The 21,883-nt window shown below is 37.8% G+C and overlaps 1 protein-coding gene across 3 annotated transcripts in view; it reads right to left on the bottom strand.

Moving 5' to 3' along the window:
- Window positions 1–21,883, bottom strand: part of LOC124158574 (NAD(+) hydrolase sarm1) — a 352,120-nt gene that overhangs the window by 3,450 nt on the left and 326,787 nt on the right. For all 3 annotated transcript variants that reach the window (XM_046533731.1, XM_046533733.1, XM_046533732.1), the window contains 9 exons: window positions 12,542–12,643; window positions 11,823–11,987; window positions 9,715–10,962; window positions 8,397–8,521; window positions 7,535–7,687; window positions 6,608–6,690; window positions 6,346–6,445; window positions 1,920–2,109; window positions 1,021–1,142 (listed from right to left, as the gene is read on the bottom strand). In XM_046533731.1, the coding sequence (XP_046389687.1) occupies window positions 1,021–1,142; window positions 1,920–2,109; window positions 6,346–6,445; window positions 6,608–6,690; window positions 7,535–7,687; window positions 8,397–8,521; window positions 9,715–10,962; window positions 11,823–11,987; window positions 12,542–12,643 (2,288 nt within the window). The remainder of the gene's footprint in view (window positions 1–1,020; window positions 1,143–1,919; window positions 2,110–6,345; window positions 6,446–6,607; window positions 6,691–7,534; window positions 7,688–8,396; window positions 8,522–9,714; window positions 10,963–11,822; window positions 11,988–12,541; window positions 12,644–21,883) is intronic.

Here is a 21,883-nt window from a genome sequence, read left to right as displayed (position 1 = left end):
TTGAAAGTGGCTCCTTTCCCCCTCAACTAGATCTAGTGTTGACGAGACGATATTCTTTTGGAAAAGAATGCATTCTCGTTCATTCATTTTCAGGGAAGGAAAACCTGGGTCAGGTTTCAAGGCATTTAAAGACTGTTTCACGTAGCTGCTAATGACTCGGAGGACTTCAAATTAAAATGATTTATCATTCATAAACTCCGCTAGCTATGAAATGGCATTCAAAGTAGCATTTGCCTGTCATTTCGATGAGCGACAAAAGGGCCTGGGTGACACAATAGTTGTTTTTAGACTGGTTTGAAAAATCGTCAACTGCCGGCAATGCATTACGAACCCCTGATATAGCAGATGTTAGCCCACCCGCACGACAGGAGGGAATTTCAAAAGCTCGTAAGAATTTTTTTTAACGTGAATAAAAGTCTTCAAATGCGTGCATACTATCTTTAAAGATGTTTTAAACTATAAACATTTATATAAATAATGTTTTCTGAGGCTATTTATGGGAATACATATGTTTTAGAGGAAATTCAATACCCAAGACCTATGCTACCAGGAACGCATCCCTATCTTCCCAATGTTAAAACGCTCTCGTATAACGCAAATTCGTATAGCGCAAAGACCCCAAGGAACGCATCCCTTGCGCTATACGAGACATGGGTGTAATTGGAACAATGGAATTAGCCGCCTTTTCTTGCCCATAAAGCAAACATTCAAGTTAGTTGACAGCATTGGACATAAATATGAATACATATTTTCATGGGGTTCATTCATAAACAAATGATTGATTGATGTCCTATTATTGAACAAAAAAACTATATGACCGTAAGCACTAATCAAAATTTGTTAAATATTTAATACATATATATGAAGTGCTTAAGTGGGCTATATGAAATTTCGTCATGAGTAGGGTACTGCTTGCACATAGCCAATTTATGATAAAACTCTTACTGCATTTTCCATTACCGATTAGAGCCAAGATAATTTTAAAATATGACAAATAATATTAATTTACAGTCATTTTACCTGACTCCATTAAAATGACAAACTGCCCTCATATCCTCCGGCAGTTCCTCTGGTTCAGGCCACTGAAAGTTGTCAATTATGGGGATGATATTACATTGAGACTGAAGAGCTGCTACTATTTCCTATTATAAGAAAAAGAAAGCATATATGTATTCCAAAGGTCAGATTTTGTGACAGTGGGATTTGAAGCCCCATCAACAGATTGAATTATAGAAACTATAAAACAAAAAAAAAACATTCAACATGTTAAATAGCACTGAGAGCAATCTAAATTTTCATATTAATATCAAAATTATGCACTCCAGAAAGTAATTATCGAGTAATTGGACTAAAACATTGTTTAGACCAATGGAGGCTCTAAAATCAACGCAAGTTCTCCATGAAAAAGGAAAATTTGAGAAAAATAATATGTATCCATTGCACACCTATATGGATAGGCCTCCCATGATAGTTCATACACTCTTCAATTAAGTGATAAGTTTTTTAAGATAAAAATCAAATATATTTGAATATTTGGATTAGCTCAAAACTATCAGCTAGTAAATCAGGAATGAAAATTCTATTCCAAATTGACTTCCAGGAAGAGGATGATGGCTCAAAAATGGCTTGCAAGGCTAAAAATTGTTATTTTTGGTAAATCAAATAGCAAAATGTCATAGAATTCATTTTGCCACTAAACGAAAAGTCATGAAGTCCCCATCTATAATTTTTCATTTCAAAATTTGTCCTATGATTTATTTTGCAACTGAATGAATCAAAGATGACAACTTTTAGCCTTTGCAAGCCATTTCTAAGTCATTAAAATTATAAATGGGGACTTCATGATGTTTCCTCACATAGTCTCATACAAAACAGGCTCATGTAACAGTTTGCACGAGTAACAGATACTTAAAACTCACCCTATGAACCCAGTCCTTGCATTCTGTGTCGCCAATACACCTCTCCAAAGCTTTTGGAGTGAGAACAAGGAGAAAATTCTTGGCTTGGCGAATACTTTGTAGTAAATTGTTGTCGAACTTCCCTGCTTCTAGTCTTTCCACATCAATAAAAACGGAGAAGCCACGTAGCTGAAGATGGACCTTTAAGAGGCTGTATAGAGAAGAAATGATTCAATCATCACATTACATTCTCCCATAAAAGCTTCTTTTTAAACAAAATTCATCTTTAATTATAATTTTTTCTCCTTTTCCTGATTAAAGCAAATGGATTTCATGTAAAGCTGGTTTGAAGTAATTTAAGGTATCTTTCTACCTCACACAACCCTTTCATCTCTTATTTTACCAGTATCATGAGATTCAATAGGTATTACCAGATCACTCCCAATGCTCATTTGGTCGCCTTGTGAATTTCCTATTGATAATCATCTAATTAGTCTGTTCTTGAGAAAAAATTAAGTGGACACTAGTAATATCTAATAATTTAATCGAAGCATTTTAGAAGAGCTTTGGCAATGTGTTTTAGAATAAAATTTTATGCAACAAAATCACCTGAATGGCTGTACTAAAGAATAATTTACTTAAATTTTAGCACCTAAATCATTAATTTTGGGAAATATCATACACAAATCAAACATTTTCACTCCAACCATTATCAGAAATTAATAATTATAGGTATTTTATTAAAAAGTAATTTATGGATAAAATTGCTTTTTGTTTAATTATTTATACACTAGGGGCGGATCCAGGATTTCTTTCTCTCTCTCAGGGGGGGGGGGCACAAGCAAGACCGTATCCAGGATTTTGTTCTGGGGGGGGGAGGGCACAAGGATACCTCGTAATACAAAATGAATGCAATGATAATGGGGCCGTATTAAAAATCTTGCATATTTTCAAGGGTCTGGAGGGGGCACGTGTCCCCCCTCCCTCCCTAGATCTGCCTATGTATACACTCTAAATTATTGTGAAATATGATAATCACCTCGTACACTGGTCACCACTAAATTTTATTACATTTTCATTCAAGCCTTGAAAATGGAAAAATTAATTTCTAAAACGCTGGCCTCATATATATTTTTTTAAAGAAGAAAAATAGAGACTAATTTGACATGAATATATTTAACACAATCAGCATGAAATGTGGCTTCCAGTCCCTTAGAAATTAGTAATTTTAATTGGTAGGAGTCAATGCTGTGGTTAGAATTTTTTCGAAGAGGTTGATTTGGAGGGTGTTCACCAAAGACACTATCTTCAAAAAATTTTGGGTGGGTTTAAACTAGTGCTGTGCGAGAGTCTCGTCTCGGAGGTCTCATTTCTCAGCATTGTCAGGACGAGACTCTCGGTGCGGTGAGAGTCTCGCCTGGGTCGAGAGTCTTGACGAGAGTTGAGAAATCTCGCCCCTTCGAGATTTCTCGACACCAGTTGAGGCTCCCGGGCAAGGCGAGAATTTCCGATGAATACCGCAATCAGTCGATAATAGGGTATACCTTACGACTTTTATGGATTTATTCACATTATAAAAATATTTTATTTAATGATTTACCCTCTGCATCCAATTTTTTAAAGAGTGTGCACGATGCTAGTAGAGTTCCAACGAGGGATTTGGAAAAAAAAATTCCTTTTCCTGACCTCAATATTTAATATAAAATTTGAATCTTGGAGTGTAGGTCTTTAAATTGAAATTTAAATATTGCCGGCGTTTCCGTTTATTTACAAACCAGTGCTTAAAATGAAATTGAGCATATAATTTTGATACATAGGCATGTTAAAGGGTTACATCAATGTTTCTTATTATAGTAATGTAATAAAAAAGAATCATTCACTTTCAAATTTAAAAAAAGAAGAGATCACAGTCTAATTCCATAGAATTTTATATAATTCTTTTTGCAATGTTTATTTATGGTAACTAAGGTTCATAGTTACCTGTAATTTTGGTTAATTAAATAATAAAATGTGCTTTAGTTATCAATGCCGATCTTATATATTACAACTATTTTTGCTTTTGGAAATATATAACATGTCTTAAAATAATCTTTTTGTTAATTTAATTTCTATATCTAAAATGGAAATAGTTCTATTGTTTTCGAGGAGCCGGGAGTCTCGACGGGTGTCGAGAAATCTTGAAGGGGCGAGACTTCTCGACTCTCGCCAAGACTCTCGATATAGGCGAGACTCTCGCTGCGCCGAGAGTCTCGTCCTGACAATGCCGAGAAATGAAATTCTCGTCCCGACCGTCGAGACTCTCGGGTGGTAGAGAGTCTCGCACAGCCCTAGTTTAAACCCCCTGATATACTGTGGACTTGGTATGTAGATAACATAAATAAAATTAATTTATGAAATCACTATCAGTGCAATTTAGAACAGAAATATCAGGAATATTCTCCTTACAACCAACACAATGGAACAATAAATTTAAACGATTATAAAACCTTAGGTACAAGTCAAAAGTAAAACACAAATGATTTTATTAGTTTGCAAATATCTCATGGTTCATAGCTCAAATGAATGCCAGCGTGCATGATTCAGCACAAACTTGTTAAAATTTACTTACTTTTTCTGTGAAGGACAGGGACTTGGAGTAGGGGCATGTATTACGAATAAGACACATACTAAAAAGGAGGCTAGTCTCATAAGAGTTGTGTATGGACAATGAAGCATAAGTGCATAGTAGTTATTAAACAAAAAACTAACATACCACCAGGCTTATTGACATGCATTGTGTAGATATCACATATGCAGAGAAAATCATAAAAAATTCATGAGACCTACCTATCTCAAAATGAAATAAGGTTTTTCAGTATCTCAAAAGTTGAAATTGAATTTTCAGAGTATATGAATACCATTGAAGAATGGGGCACTTTAATAAATTATAAAATGATCACAAATGCTTTAGATCAATGAAATCAACAACTGATTCCACGGCAGTAGAAAGATAACAATTGAAATAGCTGAAAAACCTTTCCTTCAATATTGAAGTTCCTTCCATTTCTGTTCCTCTTTTCCGATATTGCCACTATCATACGAGTATGTACAAGGATAGTTGCTAGTATTGATTTTTGCAGCCAAATTCACAATTTTTACATTTTCAAAGACTTGCTTTTATGATCTACTGAGGTTAAAAATGATTCCTATATAAGTGATTCCACTATTCTAAAGGCAGTAGGAATAGGTGACATGCTTTAATGAATATTTATTAGACTATATAATATAACATCAGTGATTTAGATAAAGAGGATAGCTGACAAATAAGTTGCTGCATCCAGAATATCAGCCTTGACATGTACTTTAATTATTAGCCATATCATTGTACCACATTAGTCCATATATCCTCATTGGAAATTTCATATCAAAGATTTACTGCATTTTGGTAACAAGGCCTAAGGGAAACATTTATACATAATACCTATAGGCATCCCATGAAAATTTAATTTGAATCCCATAGAGGCCTATGAAATTAATAACTACGTAAATGGGGGTACAGCAATAGTGTAAATTTAACACCCCTATTTATAACCAAAGTACCTTTAAAGGAAACTAAAGTGACCTCTTCAGTACACATGACATAATAAGGATCTAGATATCTTACATTGGTCATAGGAATCTTAAGATTAAAACCAGATCATCTCAGAAGAATCCGATTCAACACCTCCTGGAACTACCGTATTTCTCCGAATATAGTCCCCCTCTGAATAAAGTCTCCCCCCCCTAATTTTGAGGCTTCAGTTTCAGGAAAAGTTAAAAAAATTCGTTTGAATTATGTCCCCCCCCCTTTAATTTTACCATGGGCATTTTTGGAAAAAAAAGAGGGGAGCATATTCAGACATATAATGTATGACCAATAAGATCAATAGAATTCCTATAGGATGTATAACAATTTTCAATCAGACTGATAGGAAGTTTTCAATGAGGATAAATCAGCATAAATTCATATATGATGTAAGTGCACATTCTATTGCTGTTATTCAAAAGAACTCCCATTGAGAGCAAGAGATGTTTGTGCTCTACCTTTGCAGTACATCATTCACTCATTTAAAGATAGAAAATAATGTTTTTAATTAACCCAGAGACAAAGAGAAACATGACAAAAAATATTAATATAATTCTTTGCAAATGTAAACTTCTCACTCAGCTGTGCAGTTCAATGCCTCCTATTTCATCAAATAGGTAGAAGCACATAATATAGACATATAGAAATATTTTTCTGTGGTACAAATACTAAGCAGAGACATAGGAAGCAACTACGCATTAAAAAGTCAGTAACATGAGCTTTTAGAAGTTTTAGATTATGGCAAAAAAGAATGAAGTGCTATTTATTTTTGTGAATAGTTAATGAAATACTGTTGACATCAAAGATGGGATTTTAGAGACCAAATAATGTATGTTTACCCACCTGGCCAGCTGAGATCCATTTGATCTACGGTAGCTGACAAATACGTCCAGAGATTTGTCTAAATCCTCCTCTGAGGAATTTCCCAATGTACACTCCATACCTGTTGAAAACATTTGGTTTGAAAATTCCAGTGTTGTTCAAAATACATTCATTATCTACTAAGAATTGATGAAGCATTACACAAAAGCTTTTACAGATGTGTTCATAATCATGAGATACATTTTTGGCAGAAGTAAGTTTTTATATCATTTCTAATACTCACTCCTAATGCAGTCAAGAATCCTAATCCGATGGATGCTATTTGTAATGCCACACTCAGTAACCAACTGCTCCTCTGACAAACATCTATAATGAGAAAGAACGTAGATATTAATACATTATTGGCTATGCAAGCATGACAATGAATAATTTTGGTAGTTCTACAATTGAGTTATAAACCCACCAATGTAGAAAATATTGATAGATAATATTTTTCCAACACGTTTTACATTAAATCATTGAATAGTAATGAGTTGACGTAAATTTTGACATTAAAATCAATTTCCTATGATGTATGTAACACCATTTAATTGTCCATTTAAATATTTTTACTCATAATGCATTTTGCCTAAACCAAACTTCAAATATTATCAGTGTTGCCTGGTAAATTGGGCTAATATAGATGTATTTTGGTTTATAACACATTCAACAGAATGTGAATTTGGGTATCTGCAGTACTTATTGCCTAAATTCATGAGGACGTACATTCGCATAAATGAATGACACTTTTCATATGGCAGAAAAGAAAAACATTTTTCAGGATTGTATGCTAAAACCATTACAGAATGAATGGATGAATCAGTAAAAGTATGCCAATGAAAGCCAAGATAAGCTGCATGTTGGCTACCCCAGAAAACCAGTACACAGGCTACTCAATGGAGCAAAGGAGTTCAGTGGGTTTCAAATAATTCATAGATTACCCATATTATACCCCTGTAATAGCATTTCATGGGTAATTAAACATTGGTTATTTAACACAAAATCAAAATAAAAGCCAATGGTTTCTAAATCTGGGTGGTAATTAAAATTCCAGGGGTAGTTAAATTTTGTGGCTGCTGGATTAGAATAGAAATTTAAATAGCTAATACGAAATACTCAGATCATGCTTGGGATTGAACAGGAGAGTGTTTTACTGCCAATGATTACCTACCTAATTGATTCCTTGTCCACACCAGCATTGAGCATTGAGTATGTGTAAATTGTGAATTCTGGGCCAATTCCCAGTAGAAATGCATTTAAATTTCCAGTATCTCGGCTACTGTAGTCGGCCATTTTCTTCAAATTCTGTAGCTCTCTGGTAAATCTGTAAAGTAAAAACATGCATGTAACAACATTTTATGGGTTGCAAATTTTTTCGGAATAACATTCATCAGCATATTTTCTAATGGCTCAAGGTGTTAGGACACAGGTGCCGACTCCATGGGGCTTGAGGGGGCCCGAGCCCCCTCAAAAATCCGTTATGGGTGTGAAAAAAAATGTGTCAGGCTTGTCGATTTTCCCCAGAATGTCCAAATATCAAAATTCGAGTGATCAGGGTTCTATTGTTGATCATATGACTCTTCTAAAATGCTTAAAAAACTTAAAACTCACTACTTAGAAAATTTCCCGGGGCAAGTCCCCGGTTTGGGCCCCCCCAATATTTTTTGCAAGTCGGCGTCCCTGTGTTAGGATAGCAATGCATACTTATGTAAGTATGAAAAAATATGATTAATCAGGCTATCCATGAAAATGTTTCCAGAATGATTACGTGAACAATTCATTGTATTTCAAGATTAAATTTATAGCAAAAAATCTTCAATACTAGAGTAATTTAAATGTGAGGTCAATCAAAAGAGTATTATGCATATTATCTTTTTCATTATTGTTGCAAATTCTTCTGCAAATTTTAAAAGCTATGGTTCAAAGGCTGCAAGCATTGGTTTATAATATTTGTGAAAAGTGAAGTTAAATTAATTAGGTAACATAAGACAGAAAATCAAACACGTATTTGGAAACACAAAATGGCACAATACCTGCGCCTCCTGATACCATTAGTGATGCCAATGTCATCTCGAAGATTTTCCTCAGCCAACTGAAGCAGCAAGTCTCCATCTACCCTGGACTCCACAAAGTTGTGTGCATATTCAGCAAACCCAATCTATTGTAAAAAAAAATGCATTGTAATATTTCTAAGTTTAAGTGACAACCAATACAGTGATAAGGAAAGTTATTCTTAATGCTTAGAATCGGGTAGTGTAAATAAGACTCCTAGAATTTATGCAAATGTGAATTTTGGCTCACTCATTACTGCTTGCAGTTTTTGCTGCTGAAATGAGATTTGAACACCATCCAAATCAACGGCAAAAACCATAAATAATTCCAAGAAAACTAAAATTTTTATGTAGAAAATACAAAAAATATGAACCCATGAGCATTTTTATTCGTGAAAATCAAGAGGCCCCAATCACATATGTCATACCAAACTCAGACCATGTGAGCCCATGGTGTATAGTTCATTTACTTTGGGTAAACATTATTCTATTAACTTTGCAATACCAATGTATCAGTATGCATTAAAGTAGCATACCATTCCACACTTAATACGTACAACATCTTCCACAGCGTAAATTATCAGCCTGATAGATAGTATCAGCCTGAAGATAACCAAAGTCACTTTAAAAGAGCTTCATTTATTCTATTTTCAGATATAAAGTGCCAATTTTACGGAACTTATGCCTCTCAACAGATTGCCCTCTGGATTGAAGGAAATTCAAACTATCGGTGTTTTTAGAAGAAAAGTAAGGGATTTTTTTTACTTAAAATCCTATTTTATTCTGTAAATGAGTACTTGGGAGTCGAATGAGTGTATTATCTCATTGTATATATAATTAAGGTTTCTTTATATTATGTAATTATTGGACATGTGCAATTTTCTTGACGTGCCTTTTATCAATGCACATTGATGTAATTGATCTCTTGGCAAATAAAATGAATGAATGAACAATGCAGTGGCTCAGCGAGGGGGGGGGGTTTGGGGGTTAAAACCCCCTCTAGAGCTCAGAGATATTTTTAAGTTTAATCCATTTTACTTAATTGTATTGATATTACTAATAAAATATCCCTCAGAAAGCCTTAAAACTCATCATTTTGAACCATTTTCTTAAAATTCTACAATTTATTAATCTCGCACCCTGGTGGATATTCCATACCACCACACACCCTGGTATTACTTGCACCTACACCCCCCCCCAGCCTTAATTCCTAGCTGCGCCCCTGTCTCAATGGACAAGTTTTGGGAATTATCATAATATGTATTTTAAAGAAGCGGATATCTCTAAAGTGATGACTAACCTGCTTCACCCATTCACGCACATCTTCTGTACTCCAGAGTGGAACCTGTTGACTTAGCTTGTGAGGCACATCCTCATTGATTAGCCTCAAGGCTTGGGCTGCAAATTTCGAAGCCACAGCATTCGGACAGGAGGCTACCTTCTTCAGGGGTTCAATGGCTCCTATTTCCCGGAAGACCTCTGTGTTACCCTGTCGCTTCTTGATCCCTGCCTCCATGCAGAAGTGGAATGCTGCCAAATTGCGAGCTTCTTCCCTCTTGCTTGACAGCACTGGCGCTAACCTTTGCAACCAACTTTTACTCTGACCATGTGCATGGGCAAGGTTTGACTTTGCAAATTCATACGGGTTGTGCGAAGTCACAAAAGGTTCTACAAGGTCCAATGTGCCTGATTTCAACACGGCTGCCTCAATCTCCTTGTTAGCAACCAACACAGCTATAGCGAGGCAGGCATAATACTTAATGTTGTCGTCATTGTGGAAAGCCAGTGGGAATAACCACATGGGAACTTTCCGTTTGATCATGGCTTCCTGATTCTCAGCACCACCATACAATGACAGGTTTGCCAAGGCACCGGCACAGTGTCGCAGTGTTTCAATATCATTCTTTCTGCACTCAAACAGGACAGCGTCCAAACCACCAAGACGAATCACGTCAGAGCAGGTACCCTCTGAATGCTTGAAGAGGTGCTCTAGGATACCAGTTCCGACACGCGAGTGTTCTGCTGAGTTGGTGTTCTTGGTGCACACGCAAGCTGCATTCACAACCTTTTCTAAACCAGTCTCAACGACATAGGAGCGGTTCTCTGTCGTCAAACACTGCTCCAACAGGCAAGCCGAGGAAAACTGGAGGTCTGGGTTATCTGCTGCAACACAGGTCTTGATGAGGAGGTTTAGACCGTGGCAATCTCGAAGAGCATTGCACAAGGCGTGTCCCAGTTCATGTCCATAGGTGGGAACGGCCCACGCCTTGCGCATCATTTCGTTGACTCTCGCCAGGGCCCTCGGAGCTGTTGTCCTCACGGCTCCCCCTCCTCCATCATTTGTCAGCTTCCGCACATGCTCCAGCAGAGCACTTAGGTAGGCAGAATACTTGTCGATGGCACTCTGCACCTCTTTGGCATTAGAGTCAGCACTCAATCTCTCCAGATCCTCAAATGACTGTGAAAGAAGTTCCTCCTCTCCGGAAGTAATAGCCAGAGGGGAGTTGGTGGCAATTGCTGCACTTCCATTCATCATCTGCTGGCTCAACTGCAGATAAGATAAAAAAAGGTGTCAACTAACAATCAAAAAAAGAAATGACTAAGGATTGTTCACAGACTCTGATATTAATAATGAATGAAAGTTCACAATGTAATTGGAATAAAAGTATGGAGTCTGTAATTACTAATCTTTCACTAATTACAGTGCATACCCTTTATTCAAATAATTTCAATGACATTCTGATAGGATTCCAAGCAAATTGAAGGTGTTACATTACAAACTTTTCGCTGGATTCTTGAGATTACACACATATATATTGGTGATTCATCATGGCTGATAACTGAATTATTACTTTCAAAATTCGCAAGGCACTATTGATCACAACAGTCATACATATTACTATTAACAAGGCTTATTAGACATGGCATGTGTATCTATATTATAACCAACCTCAAGTAACTATTTATGGCAAATGGAACTTCAAGAAAATTTCAAACTCCTAAAGACAAAATTTTTGAGAACACAACCCCAGGTTGCATGTTAATCACGATACCTATGAGTTAAGGACAGTGGCGTAGCCTGGAATTTCGTTTGGGGGGGGGGTCCAAAACCATGGGGGAAAATGTTTGAAAAACAGGGTACAAAGTAATGGTATTAAAACTAATTTTTACAATTTTAATAATTGAAAAAACTTCATTTGTTAAAGAAATATTTTATAAATTCATGATTTTTCAATATTTCCTTTTCTTTTGTAAAGGAAAATAATTGTGTTTTTATATTTTGGGGGGGGGGGAGGGGGGTCCGGACCCCCTGGACCCCCACCTGGCTATGCCACTGGTTAAGGACTACTTAACATGTGATCTAGCTGATAGTGATGAAGATAACGATTGCAATAATTGCGCTATTACCTGAGATGATTGGATGAGGGACGATGATGCAGATGAGGCCTTGGTGCACATGCTCTTGGCGGTTATTGTGATATTTGACTGAGAGGACGTAGCCATGTGCTTCTCCTGATTGAACACTCCCGTCTGTGTGACTGTCTGTCGTTGCTGCTGGGCTGCCATTGCTTTCTGTAAACATCAAACAATGAATTAGTGGAATGACATCAATAATTTAGCATTTAAAAATCATCCAAAAAGTAATTTTGATGAGAGCTAAGGGTCCAGCTCTTTATTCCTCCATGAAGTTCACCGTTTTTTATTGCTCCAGGAAACCTTCATAAAAAGTTAAACCTAAACTTTATAGGAAAACCTTTACTTTCCAAATGATTCTGAACAATGGTCGATTCTGAAAGGAAGCTTAAGTAGTTACCTCAAAAAGTTAATTATATCACTTGGCATTGTGTCCTTTGGTGCTGTTAACACCTGGTTATGACCTCTACTCCATCTTTAATACCACTCTCCACAACATTTAACTAAATTAGCACAACATGCATCATAAATTTCATAAATTGAATCATAAATGTGCCTAATGCACTCATTACTTGACCTTTTTTCTGTTTCAGTTAGGCAGACTACTTAAAACCACTGTATATCATGAACTTGGAAGTGAATATATTACATTTATATTTTTAAAACATTTGAGTACACACTGAAATAGAATTGGATAGCGATCATCAACTCACTTTTTCTGCACTGAATGAATCTGTTTGAAGTTTCATACTCGTAGCTGCCATGTTCTGGCTTTCTCGTTGTGTTATTTCACCAGACTTCAATGTTCGTTGCTCCTGAAATAGAGAAAAAGAAAGAAGATTACTTATGATGCTAAACTTATGTTCATGTCCCCTTAAATAATAATGAATGAAATGAATACATTTAGAAGATTCATATTGCTACCTATGGTTTCTAGAAATCACAAAAACATGTTCTTCAATATATAGATAACTTGGCCATAAAATCACAGCTGTGTAATTCCTACACCCTAGTGAAACATAGATGTAGACGCAAAAAAGTAAAGTAATTTTTACTGGAATTTTCCATTGACTGCACGTTTAATTCCTTATTAAAATCTATTAATTTGGAGATTCCAAATAAAGACTGTCTCCACCATCTCTCCCTCATAACCGTGACTCATTCCAATGCTTTGGGTCCATTAAGGAGGCAGGTCTGACAGGCTCACAGTGTGTGAATTGAAAGATGAAAGATAAAGTTCAATAATCTTCCATTTTCAACCAATATATAAAGAGGATATGATTCATGTTTCCCAGTGCCTGTGATCATCATCAAACTTAGCACACTTCTGTTGGATCAGTAGAAGATCGAGGAGGACCATATTTAAGGTGGGAGAGGTATCACTATGCTAGTACGCCATTTATTACAGGGGAACACGTGACGGGTTGAGGTTGGTGTGATGGCTAAGTCTTGGCCTACCACCCAGTGGGCCCGGGTTCAAAGTTCAGCAGTGGCAGAGATTTTTCAGCGACTGCTCGATCCGTGCTTGAGTGCTTGGGCACTTCAAGTAGGGTACTACGTCCGTCAGATGGGACATTAAGCCATGGTCCCCTTGGCGCCTATTGTCAAGAGCAGGTTAATTCCGACGCCGGGTTTCTCTCCACCCTTCCTTTCCTACTAACTCCTCATGGCGCGAATGACCTCAGATGTCGGTCGCCACCTCCAAATGCCATACCTACCACATCCTTCGACAGTCGGGGAATTTCCACAGTACCATACCATTTTTTCCATAACAATAAATAAGAACAAATTGTCGAAGTGGTAAAAATAAGGCTAAAAAGTTCACCGCCTGACGATACCGCAAGACATGGACAAATTAGAAAAGAATAATCCCATTTATTCCATTGGTGACACAATGAATTCGATTCGTGTTGCAAGCGTAAGTGTCGCCTAAAACATTTGCCGGTAGATGGCGCTTCGCGTTGGCAAGCCTTTTCGTGTTTCGATCAGAAGTGCAAAGCTAAGCTAAGAAAAAATTCTCGCTGAGCGATTGCTAACATGGGGAAAATCACGCGCGAAGCAAGCGCGGATGTTTTTCAAGATCTCCGCGAGCACGCTCCTAATATCTAAACCACTCCCGCTGCAACTGCTCTTAGCCGTGGTGTTGGGTAATCCTACTCACCGTAATTCTAAAGGTCATGTTTATTTACCGCCCGCAGCGAAGTTTCCCGGAATCGATTGCACTTAAATGTCGAGAAAATTTTGCCGGAATGTAGCAAATAAAACTTATATTGAATCCAATTACTCACTGATCCTTTATCAGGAAAATAAACAAAATTTAGGAGTACAGTTTTAGGAGAAATAATGGTGATCAGTCGCGTAATTTTGAAACCTCACGATCCAGGAGAAGATAATGATCCTTTATTAGGAAAAGAAACAAAATTCAGGAATTCAGCAGAGGTAATCGTGATTAGTCACGTATTTTTAATGTACTCGTAGGGTCGTAGCGACTGCCGAAGATTCCTGAAACCCTCCACCAAGGAAAATATGAGGTACGGAGACCCTTTAAAAATTAGGCTAAAAAAGAGGCTTTTATGAATATTTTTCCGCCACAAAATAATTGCCAACACTTTATATAAAAAGTAGAGCATTCACTGTCAGCAAAATGTATTATAGTAACTTTTGGGATGGCGAGATACGGGCGTAGAAAATTTTTGGGCGGTCACAGCCACACCCGAATCACGCCAAGGATACTGTCCCTACTGCAGATCCTAAGTAGTGGTGTGCAGATTAAAAATCCGCTCTTAACCTTCTATTAAAAGCCGTATTCATCCACAAAATGAAGGAGAGTTTTCTCAGGGAACCCACACCTCTCACTCCTCCAAAGAGATGTTTGCAACTAACAATAAGTGTAATGTATCGGAGTTCAACACTCTTGTAACTATGCTCACCCTACCAAAGCGCGATCCAAATATTTCCAAGTTGATGCTGGGATTCATGGGACCAGGGGTCTAAAAGGCTAAGAGTTCATCTGAGCGTATCAGTAACGTGTGCAACCTGAGAAGCTAAACTACTTAAGGAAGAGTAATCCTAGAAGAAAATGCACTGGTGAGGTACTGGTTATTATCCAATAGTTCCTATGAAGTTCCATCAGGTATTTCATCAGTAAATACCATAGTGTTACAAAAATAATAGATTAACATCAGTTTATTGTCATTTTATTCATAAATTACTGGAAAGTTCCATCAGTAACCGCTTTAAATGTTACAAAAAAAACTGAAAAGCTTTTTATCAGTATCTCACCATTGGTTTTATCACTGAACGGCTATTTTTTACGCCTGACCAGTGACCGAAAGATTTGACCAGAAATTGACAAATTACAGCGCATATAACCCATTATAACTCAATGTCGTTTCTTAGTAACATCAAAACGGAAAAGATTTTCAACTCTATTCGGGAAAAATTTAAACTACGTGTTCTTTTGTGCTGTAAAGTTTTATGTCGAAATATGTATCTGCAACAATAACAATGATTGAGCAGAAAATTTCCACATTATTAAGATAAGAAGTCTTGAAATTTTATTTCTCCTGGATGCAGCCCTGGGTTACCAAGGGTAAACCAGAAGGTAACCGGTGGAAGTTGACCAGTCTCTCTCCAGTACACTTTCCGAAGTGATTTCCGAGGATATGGCTAGCCGAGGCAGAGATGAATGGGCGGAAGCGAAAGGCACATCTTCCGCGGTCGTTTCAGCGCGTACTCGCAAGCGTCTATGTTTGTATGTGGCGCAGTGGCGAGTTGGAGCCGTTCCACGAAGGGCGATCTGACGTCCGCCGTCTTCCGTGCTTGATTTACTCTTTTTTTTACTTCAACGGGAAGACGCGCGAATGTGAGAAGGAAAATAACGGGGTGGGAGACTTCAGGGGGGTCTATTTTTGGGGCAAGTTCTCCACTATGCAGACTCCATGGCCACCGTTTCCGCCCATGGTCTTCGTCAGAGAGAGTGAGTCTCAATGGTGGTCCTATCTCTTTCCTACAAGATGTGCAACACAATACTACAGCAGGAGAAATAATAATTTCTTATCCCTTAACAGACGCAGATTAACCTAAACCCAATCTTCCCCACCTATTTTAACTATCGGGCTATTTAACCATCCACCCACCTCAGCCAGAATTACTAGTTTAGCTAAATTCAAGAGCGTGATTCACTCATGGCTAGCTTTTCATGCATTATAATCTGTTTGTGAATGTTTTACCAAAAACACTGGTGATATTGTATTCTAATATGTAAGCATAAACTGTGGTTGTTTCTGATTTTTCTTGTATATTAATGTTCAGTAGAATATTTTTTCTGACTAGGTCTGTGTATCTTCGGAATACTTTAGACAAAATATTATTATTAATATCCCGTACCGGCCATACGAATTGGGCTCGCCATTTGAACCAGGGTAACGGTATGATAAAAAATTATATCATAAAAATATAATAAATTAATAATCCTGTTAATTACAGAAAAAATAAAAATATTCACAAAATTATAGTTTTTTTGGGAAATAATAATAAATATAATAATAAACATAATTTCAATGTGAAGATCCATGTTTATGGGTAATCAATTTACAAAGTACACCATGTTATATCAAATCAGGCGAAAAATAAGCAGGGGCATGCAAAAATACAGGTGCCCTTCATCGTGTCCAAATGGGTGGAAAAAGTGAATTAATCGGCCAAGGTGAGGATGGGGATCGCGTCTAAAAAACTCATCCGCGACCCTAATTACCCCTTTGAAGCGTGGACATCCTCATTAGCTCATTTTTCGCTTGCCCCTGGCCGCTATTCCCTCTCGCGGTCGCCCCTAAACCTTGGCCTTCTTCCTCGCCGTTATTTCGGACCCCGAAAGCGACAGGGGTACGCTTAATTACTCACTCAAGATGGCGCGCGCTGTCAACTGTTCCCAAAAACCCGTGAAAGAAAGGGGGAGGAGAGGGTTAGGAGAGTAAAAAAAATGTCGTCACGTGTAGAGATGGAAAAATAGATTTCGATTAAAATCGAGTTATACAAGTCAAAGCTCGAGGAAATCGAATTCGATCCATGATCTTCCATTTTCGATCCAAGCTCGATTTTTCAACTTCGATCTAGACCATTTGACGGAGTGTTGCGCTTGGAATGTCCTCCACACAACATTCAAGCAGGGATCGGACAGTCTCTGAAAATTCTCTGCCACCGCCGGGATTTGAACCCAAATCCACGTGGTGGGAAGCCAAAACTCTAGCCACCACACCAACCCGATCCCATTGCAATAGATTTGAATTTGATTGAAATACCTATCTTGCGATTTCTTCTCGTCAATCTCCCTCCTCTTCCTCATGCCTTTCCTCTCATAGTTACTAACAGGTCTGCGACGGAAAACATTTCCCAAGCACTAGATTAGCGTCCTTCGTGCCGTCTGGTATCGAAATGGCGACATCAAATATTCACCGCTACAAGTGCAAAGCCTGACTCGCGACACTGCGGAGCAGAACGAAAGCCAATCTCAATCACTACCATCCTTTCTATCCACCACTTTAAAGCTAAAGAATAAACAGTGATTTTAGTAACGATACCTAGGTATTATAAAAAAACTTCAAATCATAGTCAAAATTAGGCAGATGATGTAATTAGCCAAGAGAGTGCAAGGTAAATCTCCGTACGAATCATCGGCAATTATCGAGGAAATAACCCGACGGACCCCTCGGGAAAAGTTCACACGTAAAAAGAGAATGCACACTTAAAAATAGTTATTCCATCCACAGCAGCTCTTCTGCCATAGTCGTTTCGAAATTGTTTTATAAATCTCGAGCGTGGCCAGGTAAAACAGTATATTTACTTCATGAAAGGAAAGGAAGAGTTTGTTCCGTCCTTACAGTTAAGGCAACACCTATCAATCACTATGCTCTGACAACAGATTGGAATGGTTTTCCAGCGATTTCAAAACTAATTACAACAATTACTGTATTTATGTCGATATAAAAATGAAATATTAGAATAAAAAGGGCATAAATTTGTTCTCAAATCGCAAAGGAGTAACCTTTTTCGATTAAACAACCAGAATATGAATACACACTTGTTGAATGAATATTGACTCCTATGTTAATGTTACAAATTTCACTGGCAAATGATCACCGATTGTCGCCTTAAGAATCACATAACAGACACCTACAAATAAGAGACGAATGGTTCAAATTTTCACGATCAAGATCTTTCTAAATAAATCATGTACAGGTCAGTCCTGCTCGAGTATGCATACAAAGCTACGCATAAAATAGAGATGTTCATATTTCTTCAAGTAAATACATTATATAAGACAATAATTACCATGGAGAGCACGAAAATATACGGCCGAATCAATTAGGTTAAATCGCATGCATTTCCATTGGCGGAATGAAATAAATTTCCCTGACAGCTGTTTGAAAAAGATCTTAAAAATAAAGGAATACGGAAAGCAAGAACTCATCACTCCGTCACGCCACAGTCAAAATTCTCGACTTGACGGCCGTGGCAACAGTATTGAGTTTCAAGGAATTCAAGGACTCCCTCAGACGTTCGGAAAAAAATACTTGCTATTTCCACGCACAAACTTTACCTTTCCAGAAGATTCTTGATACAGAAACGCTGCGGTTTGTTCACATGCGAACAACAAAGCCATGTTTTTTCAATACGACAAGATATTGGAATAAAGAGCAAAATAGTCCTGCCGTCAAAATAAAATTGACTGTGACAAAATAGCCCATTTTCCCAATCGCATTATTAAGACAGTGAAGCGGAATCTGTTAGCGTACTTGATTTCAAGCGATTCAGCGACTTCGATGTCCAACGATGCAACCTCAGCAAAAAATAGAGCACACTTGTTTATGTCGAGCGAAGCACAACGGTATCCCATCAAGTAATTTAGATATCTATCTTCCATTGGACGAATCGTCATACACACATTTTCTTGTCGTTGCTTTTCCGTTGAAAACTCTTTGAAAAGAAGGTCAGATCGTTACGAAAGCTATTTTTATCACAGATCCTGCAAAGCACACTAAAACATTAACGATAATGTTTCGCGTGAAAATAGAAAAAAAAGCTACGTTTCATTTTCCACCACACAAATAAGCTGGGTGGTGAGAAAAAAATAACGGAGAGGATGAATCCAAAGGCAAGCATATATTTCACTGCCAACGCAGTACACATTAAAACTTAAGGCCTGGAATCAGACAAAAAGATGAAAACGTCTCCTTACGACTTTGCACATCAGAGGCAGAGTGAATGAAACGGGAAAAAGTAGGAACTGAAATACACAAACGTCGCAGACCACGGATTTCGGCAAACTGACACTGAATTTCAACGAAGTTAACTTTATGACTCCCAAAATTCACTGCAATGAGAGATGCCATAGATTGGGGTTGACCATGGCGACATTGAACGCTAGCTTCACCGCCAAAACGTGATGTACCTTCTAAATTAGTAAACAGTGGAATTGATAAAGGTTATTTCAATGAAATTATGGAGCCCTTGCACTGCGCCTTCGCACTACTTATTTTCTTCCAACTTCTCATTTCCACTCCACGAGAAAACACACTTTAAATAACGAGCGGGTGACTCACGCGGATTTTCCACTGACACTTGACCTTAAAGGTCAGGGAGACGCTCCACAATCCATGCTCGAGGACGACGTATTCCCACGCGAGGTGGCCATGTTGCTGAAAAGGTCCGTTCACTCCCATGGTGAGGCGCTGATGAGATATCCGAAGGAAACCCGTTCCATATCCCGATAGGGGAACAGTTTAATCAAGCGGCGACGCCTTGCGGCCCTGCACACCTTGTCATGCAGAGGACAGTGCGGAGGGATTTGACGGACAGAAGAAGACCGTTGAGCGCAAAGAAAAGGGAGGGGGTGGGAATTCCAATGAACGTGAACAAAAATGGCGGAACGCGCACCCAAAGTCTCGTGTCTTTCGCTTCCCGCGCACGGTGCCTCGTGATACGCCCGTGCAGTTTTCACTGACAGCGCAAATTGACGAAATCGAGTTTCCCAACGACAGAGGAATCTATAAAGTTCGGTGTGCAGGCGATTGATGAGGAGAATTGAGGAACTTGTACGCAAGACGGTTGTCACGTTGAAATCGTCATGCCCCAATCGAGACCGTCTTCACGAGGAATTTTAAATTTGGTTTAGAAAGAATGGAGACCAGAGGGTAGTAATGGGAGAATAAATGAGAAAATATCAATCAAAAATAATAACATTGACAACAAATTTTTTATACCTCGTTTCGAATTTTGTTAACCGTCTTCAGCATTAAATACGATTCAGCATGTGTTAACACTTCTATCATCACACCACTTTCTACATTTTACAAATCCGTTCTCGTTTCTCTAAAAAAACATCAAATTACACCGTGAAGCCGTGAACTATATAGCAGGTGGATGCGTTTCCGTTGTCATGGGTAATTTACTCGTTTAAGGTTAAGTTTTAGTAAAAGAGAAAACAAAAATTTAACTATACATACAAATATCAATTTTATTCCGTCTTCAGTCCAGCAAAAACCTATTACTCCATTTTCTATCCATTAATCCTGTTGTCATCCTCCTCCTTCACCGCTTGCTCAACATCCTTCCCCCTATCTCGGTTTTCAAGATACTCTCGCCCCTCAATACACTACTCTGTTGTCAAACAATATCACCATTTCTTAAGCACACACAATCCTCCATTTGGCTTTTCAAACAACGTTAATGGGGCGCAAAACAAATGAATTTACATCAAAAGAACTCACTTTGAGGAAAAATTGCACCGCGTCGCTTTTGCGAAGATTACTTCCGGACGTAGGAGACTATCAGAGAATAAATTCCCAAGAAAAACGTTTGACGAATCCTAAGCTCGAACGAAATTCCAAAGCCGAGTATATTTTGTATAAATAATATTGAAATAAATTACTTCTTTATAAATAGTTAGAAATAAAAGAAATGCAACCGAGGAATGTATCATGGGCAGTCCCACGAAAGCATGGAACGTACCCGATGAGCGATAAGCTTTTCCCTGATGACAAGTGCCTGCGCTATAGCTTTCGTAAACAGAAAATATATCGGCCAATGCGGCTAGGGTCACACGGAACACGAAAGAGGGTCACAGACTTCCAGAATAACACAAATAACGATCGAATGCTATCGATTTTGGCTTGCGGAGAGGAGGAATAAAAATAAATCGGCCAACGGCGTTGGTGGAGGCGAGTATGAAGAGAGACTAATTTAGCGCGCCATGAGACTGAAGCTAAAACCTATTCCCAGTGTGAAGGGTATCCCGAAACGGCAATTCTGTCAAAATCGTCTGTGAATAATCCTTGAAGTTACCAGCAAGTTCCACGATAAACGATTGAAGCAAATGTGTAGTTGAATTGGTTCCTATATCAATATTTTATATCCATGCCTATCAATAATCTATATTTTTTCTAGAGGTGACTGGAACTAAAATAATGATCACCAAACTCCACAGTTAGCTCATTTACTAAATATTACATAGGATACATGATAAAATTTAATTGCATTATTAAAGCAAAACATTATTTTTGAATAAATAATTCATAAAGGACGGTCAGTACTTCGATCAAGCCTCAATGAATGTAGAAAATGATTAACAAAAGAAAGTGTCTTTTAAATTACCTCTTAACACCCACCACCGTGATACGCTAATGAAAAAGCTTTATCACCTAAATCTTTCACTTGTATACCTTATATATTCTTCAATTTTAATAGAGCAATAAAAGAATTTTTCTTTCATAAATGCAGTGTAAAGTCCTCCTAAAAGGTAACTTCTGCCTTTGGCACTCAAAAGCTGTTGACCTTTTTTGGTCTCTTTCAAAACCGGCTATCACACCCAAAAACGAGGAAATAGTAACGTTTCTTAGAGAATTTATTTCGTGAAAGGCCCACTTTCGCTCATTATCCTCGAAAAAGATACATAATTTCTTCCAATATTTCCAAATATGTCATTAATGGAATGCCTCGTCAGGACGTCACTTTCTTCTATGAAAATGACGTCCTGTTATTGGAATTCCCTCGATAAT

The sequence above is a fragment of the Ischnura elegans genome, chromosome 5, assembly GCF_921293095.1.
Source record: "Ischnura elegans chromosome 5, ioIscEleg1.1, whole genome shotgun sequence".
Taxonomy (NCBI): domain Eukaryota; kingdom Metazoa; phylum Arthropoda; class Insecta; order Odonata; family Coenagrionidae; genus Ischnura; species Ischnura elegans.
This window is presented reverse-complemented; position numbering and strand designations above follow the sequence as displayed.